The 7450-nt window shown below is 41.1% G+C and overlaps 1 protein-coding gene across 1 annotated transcript; it reads left to right on the forward strand.

Annotated features, from left to right (window-relative positions):
- The first annotated feature begins 202 nt into the window (after positions 1–202).
- On the forward strand, positions 203–7450 carry LOC139730491 (uncharacterized). The gene is made up of 4 exons (XM_071641332.1): positions 203–683; positions 4993–5070; positions 5947–6837; positions 7103–7450. Exons 1-4 carry the CDS (start codon positions 513–515, stop codon positions 7448–7450), a joined length of 1488 nt encoding a protein of 495 aa, XP_071497433.1. The 5' UTR covers positions 203–512.

Raw genomic sequence — 7450 nt, forward strand, 5'->3', positions numbered from 1 at the left:
GAGTTGGAGGTCAAATCTTACGCACCGGTAACCATCCATTATCCCGGAAGAGGAGTACGCGCGGAAGTCGTAGGGCTGTACATCTACCGCGAACAACAACAGTATCGGATGAACCAGGCCGGGCTGCGCGTTCTAATCAAGAGCGACATTGGTTGTCATGCAAAACAACTTCACTGTTCCAATCGTCTGAACGAGTTTTCCTTGGCATCCATGTACTCCTCGTGTTGGTTGACACCAAACGATCTGCTTTCGTCATTCACATCCACTTGGAATGTCTTGCATCTCCATCAAGTGTAACAGTGATAAACCTATCAGGAGCTTGACGCATCGTTCGTCGTCCCAGAGTTGAGTCGCAGTGACGACACCGGTAGTGTTGCCGGCGACCAAGCTCCAAGAGCCAAGCAGTAAATCGGTTGTGTCAGCGACATCATTGACGACGAAGGTGCAAGTGGAAACATTATCCCTTCCCTCCTCCCTCCTATTATACCCCCGCCTCTCTCCCAACATTCGCCATGGATAAGCCACAGTCGCAATTCAACATGCTTGCACGCAAAGTGCTGATAGCCGCCGAATCCGGGGAAGCCCAGAAGTTCAAGGGTCTCTTCACGGGTCGCCAGCCCGACGAAATACAGGAGGCACTGACGGACCTCTCGCAGGAGCGCTTCAACGACGTACTGGGAAACGTGAGTGGAAGATTCAGGGCTACGTATGCCCTTCTTGGTATGCCTAGATCGCTTTTGTTTGATCTTCTATTTGTTTATATTTTCCCCCTGTTTGTTTGGCTGTTTTTGTTTGTTTCATCTATTTATATCAAATAATGATGAGTTTATAGACACTGCAATTGAAATGATTTTATAGCTATTGTTGTTGACGCAAATTGTAGTTATGCTGATATGAGATAGATGAGCTAATAATGCTACTGTTCACTCATCCTTACTCAGCAATAGGCGATCGCCACATTAATATAATTATGTTTCTCCCATGCATCCGGGGTTTCCACGAAAAGACGTTATTGTTATAAATCCTGAACATAAAATGTTAAATAACCACCAAAACGTTTCACCCGTCATTATATAACAGCCGAATGAATTGATGACGGCTTACATTTTCTCTCTCTCTCTCTCTCTCTCTCTCTCTCCCTCTATGTTTGTTTTATATTGTATATTTTATGGTCCTCCAGTGTGTTTTGTTATTCCTTGATAAGTGTGTAGTTAACCCTTTTGTGTGCCACATTATTTACCTGTCAATAGGTTCGTATGTGAATTTTGTGCACATTTGACTCATTGGCAAAGAGAGAGTTAAAATACAAAGGCGGGGGGGGGGATGAAAGGAGCTAAGTGGGTGTTGACCTCAAGTGGATTAGGACTGCAAAGATGTGCCTCTGTGGATCATTCGTTTAAGCAAGGAGGTATACTTCTTAAAAGTATAATTTGGGCGTCGCAACTGTCACAGTTGTTTCGAAATTTTAATAGCAGTTCTGTGTATTAAGCTTTACCTGCGTGAACGGCGACTTTCGACCATATTACACATTTTTGATCCGAAGGTCAGGCGGAAGTGACGCTTATTGGCTTGGTTTGATAGGATGGAGTCGACTATTCATTGTCTGCCCACATCCTTGCAAAGTGTAGTAGAGGTCACCAGCTCTATTCATCGACTGTTCCCAAAAAAAGAGGAAGAAACACATCATCCAGATAATGATACAGTGAATATGGGCTATTGCGATATATGTGTGACGAAACACATACAGAGTCAAATAGAGTTCCCTTTGTGGTTGCTTTGCTATTTCGCACGCCCTTGCGACGGATGAATAACACAAAGGGTGGGTATATCGTGTTGTTTTCGGGAAGGAAGAAGGTACATCCCCTTGTGTGTGCATTCAGGGTTTCAGTTGGTGCGAGTGTGCATCAGTGCACCGATATTCTGTGTGTAAAATAATGGATGTTAGCATTCATAATATGTTAATATACTATGTGCATGACCTGAATGTCCCCGTGTATATGCTATGCAGAGCCCTGATATGTTACTACCGTTCACAAACATATCTCCGTCTACTTATTCGCATCTTACCCCCTTTTTTCGTTTCCTTCTTTTCCTATCGTTTGGGGTTTTTTTTGTGTGTGTGTCTTTGTCCCTTTTTCATTTTGATTTGACGTTCCCTTCTACTTCCGCTTCTTCGTCTCCCTCTTCTCAGCCATCTCCCTCGATCTATACCCCTCATTTTCTTTCTCTTTTCCTCTCTCTCTTCTACCTTGCATTTACTTTCCTTACTTCCGCTTCCAATTCTTCGCTTACTCTATAACAACTTCCCAACACCTCTTTCCTCAAACTTTGAAACTTTGAAACTTTCATTTTCACTCCTTTCAACGGAATGTACAGAAATACGTAAATTTCTCCGCCTTCACTATTTTCATTTTCGTTTTTCTACTTCCCCGTTTCAATAGAGATCCCAAATCTTGGAAACACGCAAACCCCCTCCCCCCCCCCACACACACACACGCAATTACACTGCATTCTAAGGCAACACTTACACACACACACACACACACACACACACACACACACACAGAGATGAGAGAGAGAGAGAGAGAGAGAGAGAGAGAGAGAGAGAGAGACCCTAGTTGATTTATACGTGAACTGTGTCACATACATTACATTAATGGTCTAGAAGCAATAAGTTGAATGCACAGATGTTACGTTTCTTGACACTTAATTACGCGGTATAATTTCCTGTAAACATTAGGCCTACTTTCTTCTTCTTCTTCTTCTTCTTCCTCTTCTTCTTTTTCCTACTCGAATAACAACAGTGGATAAAGTGTTAATGGATCGTTTCGACGAGACCAGAAATAAAAGTGCCCCAATCAATTATGTATAGCTGAGTTATGGGTTGTCAATAAACGCTCTTTATAGTGTTTATGAGCACTCACGCGCGTGCGTGCGAAAAAACAATACCACGGTAGATGATAGGCCTACTTCTCGTTCCGTGAAGCATGTAATGGAAGTCAGTGCATATCATGCCATAGTACGGAACGGCGTCTGCGTGCAAGATGAAGAAGAAAGCCATTTGACGCCATAAAGGACCAAAATATAATAGAGACAATGCCCATTATCCGACAGAGTGCGATATATACCTTTAAACATGGTACAGTGCTCGTTGGAGTGCAGAGCAAACAATCTAAGCTTGCCTAGTACCTCCTTGGTATAGCGGATTGATATCAATAGCAACACTGGTATTCGGCCAAAGGTCTTTGCGAACTCTCGCAACACTTGATATTTATGCGGATGTTGAGACTCATCCGTTAGACACACGCTCTGGCAGCAAAGATTACATGATTAAAGTATCTAGTCGCACCTTCGTAAAGGTGTCACAATAGAGTGAGACTAGTCAAAGCACGCCGTTTGCGTTTTGTATTACAGGATACACGTGTACAGCGGATTTGGGAGAGGAATGCTTGTTTTCAATCAAAAGGAAAAATACTTAGCAGCTTCACAGGAAAAAAAAAAAGAGAGACGACGTGAATACTTGCTTATATGGGCGGACAGAAACAGGGTAATAGTAGGAATAGTTGCATGTATGTGCTGGCATGCGAAGACGAAAAAACTCGTGGCACCAAAACACAAAATTTAGAGGTTATGAATATATTGCATTGAATTCAATTTAGATTTCAGTTTAATCTCAATCTTCATTTTCCATTTGGAAATTCTTTTCTGTTCTAATCTTACATATAAATGCATACAACATTAAAAAAAAACAACCAACAAATTCAATTCAATTCATTTCAATTCATTTTATTTCCATACTTCTCATTTATGGACATTATAACAGAAATCAAACAAGTTCTTTCACCTTGTAAACAATGTGCAAAACACAACAATATACATGGTGATAACACAGTAATTATATGTAATAACTGGTCAAATTCGAAATCGAGATGGGGTTGATCAAAGAAAAGTATGGCGGGACCTACATGAAAGCAAGCTTGTTTGGCTGTAAGCCCCGAGTAATCAGTGTTTGTGAAAAAGAAACGGAGAACGGATAGTAGATAAGACCAGATGATGTAAGGGTGCCAAATAACAAAAAAAAAATACTAAAATGTGAACCATTACTGTGACCGAGCTATCATTGGTTTCAGGAGTACAACATGATTTGCATAATCATAAAGGCTACTTTGGTATATACACTATAAACTGTACACACTATAAACATAAAAAATTACGGGACATGCTAAACATAGTTTTCTTCACTTATCTGGTCAAAATAGTGATAATGATACATATTGCTTAGATATTGTGACTATTTAGTTTACTTCAAATTATTTTTGCCGTTTGGTGTAACCTCATACTGAAGACGAAAAATATATCATCAACACTAAGGAAACCGTTAAAGTAATGTTGCCATCATAAAATGATAATTAAGGCAATGACAATAGATGAATGTTTCCTTGTTAGCACAGACCTGATATAATGGATGATCATGAAATTGTAAAGGGATGGTGTAGTATTGGTTGAAGTGATCATTCAGCTTTTAATTTTTTGCGAGATACTTAGAAACCACTTCATGAAAATGCTCGGAGGCATACAATTCTAAGAGATATTCAAACTTGATTTGATGAGAATCGGTTTTGAAATATCCGAGATATCCAAAATAAGTAAAACAAAGTGATCCTAATGAAAGATGGTTCCAACCTTTTATTAGGATTGCTTTGATTTGGATCACCGTGTATCTCTGCTATTTCAAAACCAATTTTCATCAAATAAACCTTGAATTCCTCGTAGAATTATGCATTTCATGAAGTGGTTTCTAAGTATCTAAAAAAAAAAAGTCATATAAAAAAATGTTGGAAACTTGATGCCCCATTTCAACAAAAACTGAATCACCCCTTTAATGTCATTCTCATCACTCGCATCATCGCTATCACTTACGTCGCTCCATTTCCGTTCTGACACTTCTTTCTTTCTTTCTTTCTTTCTTTCTTTCTTTCTTTTTTTGTATAGGTGTGGTTTACCCCATTCATAGCTGGAGCTTGGCATGGGCACCAGGAAGTCTTAGACACATTGATAGCTGACTACAAGGTATATGCTCTTCTTCCGCTGTCATTATTGTTATGCTTAAAGGACAAGTCCACATTCATATCAACATGCCGATTGAGTGAACGCAGCAATATTATAGTAAAACACATGCTGCACAGTGAAACTTTGGGAGAAATCGGACAATCCATTCAAAAGTTATGAATCTTTGAAGTTTCTGCTCCGTCACTGCTGGATGAGATGACTACTACAGCTTGTGATGTCACGTGTACAACAATACAACGAAAAATTAATATAAAGAAAATTCAACATATTTTCACTTTTCTCGCATAATGAAAGAATGCTTAACTCGTCTCTTTCAGAAGGCAAGGGGAATTATATTGTGGAGGTATTATGATATTATATTTGTGAAAGTGGACTTGTCCTTTAACTATAATCTTTTAAAGTAATGTATGTAGGCCTACAACTTCTTTTAAGTGTCAATGATGCATGGCATACAAGTTGCAGCACTGTGTATCTACTGCGCCAAACAGGCAATGTGATTAAAATCGCATGATGTACATGTATACCGAAGTTATTGTCGGATTCATCGTAATTATCAGAATCATAATGTTGTTAATATGGTATGATTATCGTTACGCTATCTATAACCTATGCCTTTATTTTGCGATCACTTTAATTTTTATTTGCATCATTGTCTAATTTTTTGAATGGCTACATTTTGACCACTTCACCCAAAGTGTTTAGTCTAGTTTATTTAGATGTATAGTCACTTCTCAATTGCTATTGATCATTTTAATCTTTTGTTTATTAGGCCTACATTACTGGGGACTCGTTCATCCGTTTAGTATAGGACTTTAATAGTTATCTGCACGTGAGAGTAACCTTCGCTTTCTCTGCTTTTTCCTCTTTCCGATGAAGGTTGACGTTAATCAAATTGGATACATCACTCATGATGGCCGGAAGATGAAGGTCACCGCACTCTGTGCCGCCGTCCGTCAGAGGAACTACGATATTGTGCAACATCTCCTCGATAAAGGCGCCGACATCAACCTCTGCTGCCCTCTGGCGGTAGCCTGCCATTGCAGCGATGTAAAAGGAGCTCGTCTGCTCATCAAGAACAAGGCGGACGTTAATGCGCGCAACGACGAAGGTATCACGTGCCTCATGACGGCGTGTGAGCGGTACTATCTCTACGTGGTGAGCATCCTCGTCAACAACGGAGCCGATACGCGCCTGGAAGACATGGACGGGAACACCGCCCTCCATCGGCTGGCGCTGAAGAAACGCATGTACGTGCTCAAGAACGGACCCCTTCCCCAGATCATCGAAAAGCTGGTCATGTCCGGCGCGCAAATGTCGACAAACCAGGCGGGACAGACGCCACTGGACGCGGCGTGCGCGTCGGGGAATGTGGAAGTCGCACGTACGATTATGTGTCTACCGGAAGTGCGACCTGAGGAACAATTGACGGCGCAGGTCAAGTTGAACCAAAAGCTTGAAAGTGACATGAAGCAAAGAACATCGTGGATAGAGAAGTTCAAAACTCCCCGCGAGTTAAGAAAGATGAAATGGACGAAATCGAAAAAGAGCGCCGCGGAGAAAACTGAAGCAAGTAATGTCGAGTTGAACAAAAAGCTTGAAAGTGATATGAAAAATGGTGAGCACAAGACATCGTGGGGAGAAGAGTTCAAGAATCCCAGCGAGTTTTCAAAGATGACACCGAAATCGATGAAATCGAAAAAGAGTGCCGCGGAGAAAACTGAAGCAAGTAATGCCGATGACAACACAGAACTACAGAGCGAGGTGACGGTAAATGAATCGTGATCAGAAAACCAAATCAAACGACAGGACTTCTTCTTTCTTTTCGCGCCTGCATGCAGGACGCGGGTTGCCCTTTAATGCATAGAGGCAGCGAAGAGATTGTTAACGGCAGATTAACTTAGTTGTTACCATTAGCAACCGGACTAAATGTAATGTATTCTTCGAGTAAAAAGTTAACATTGTTTTTTTCTTTCTTGACCTTCTTTTTTTTTCATCATTATTTTATAATGTTTCATTTTTTTCTTTTTGTCAGGTCATGTCCGGCGCGCAAATGTCGACAAACCAGGCGGGACAGACGCCACCGGACGCGGCGTGCGCGTCGGGGAATGTGGAAGTCGGGAGCACGTTTATGTGTCTACCGGAAGTACGACCTGAGGAACAACCGATGACGCAGGGCGAGTTGAACGAAAAGTTTGAAAGTGATATGAAAAATGGTGAGCACAAGACATCGTGGGGAGAAGAGTTCAAGAATCCCAGCGAGTTGTCAAAGATGACACCGAAATCGATGAAATCGAAAAAGAGTGCCGCGGAGAAAACTGAAGCAAGTAATACCAATGATAACACAGATCTACAGAGCGATGTGATGGAAAATGAATCGTGA

Source organism: Diadema antillarum, unplaced genomic scaffold (genome assembly GCF_040938485.1).
Source record: "Diadema antillarum isolate AM-2024a unplaced genomic scaffold, OU_Dant_1.0 seq00000316_RagTag, whole genome shotgun sequence".
NCBI lineage: Eukaryota > Metazoa > Echinodermata > Echinoidea > Diadematoida > Diadematidae > Diadema > Diadema antillarum.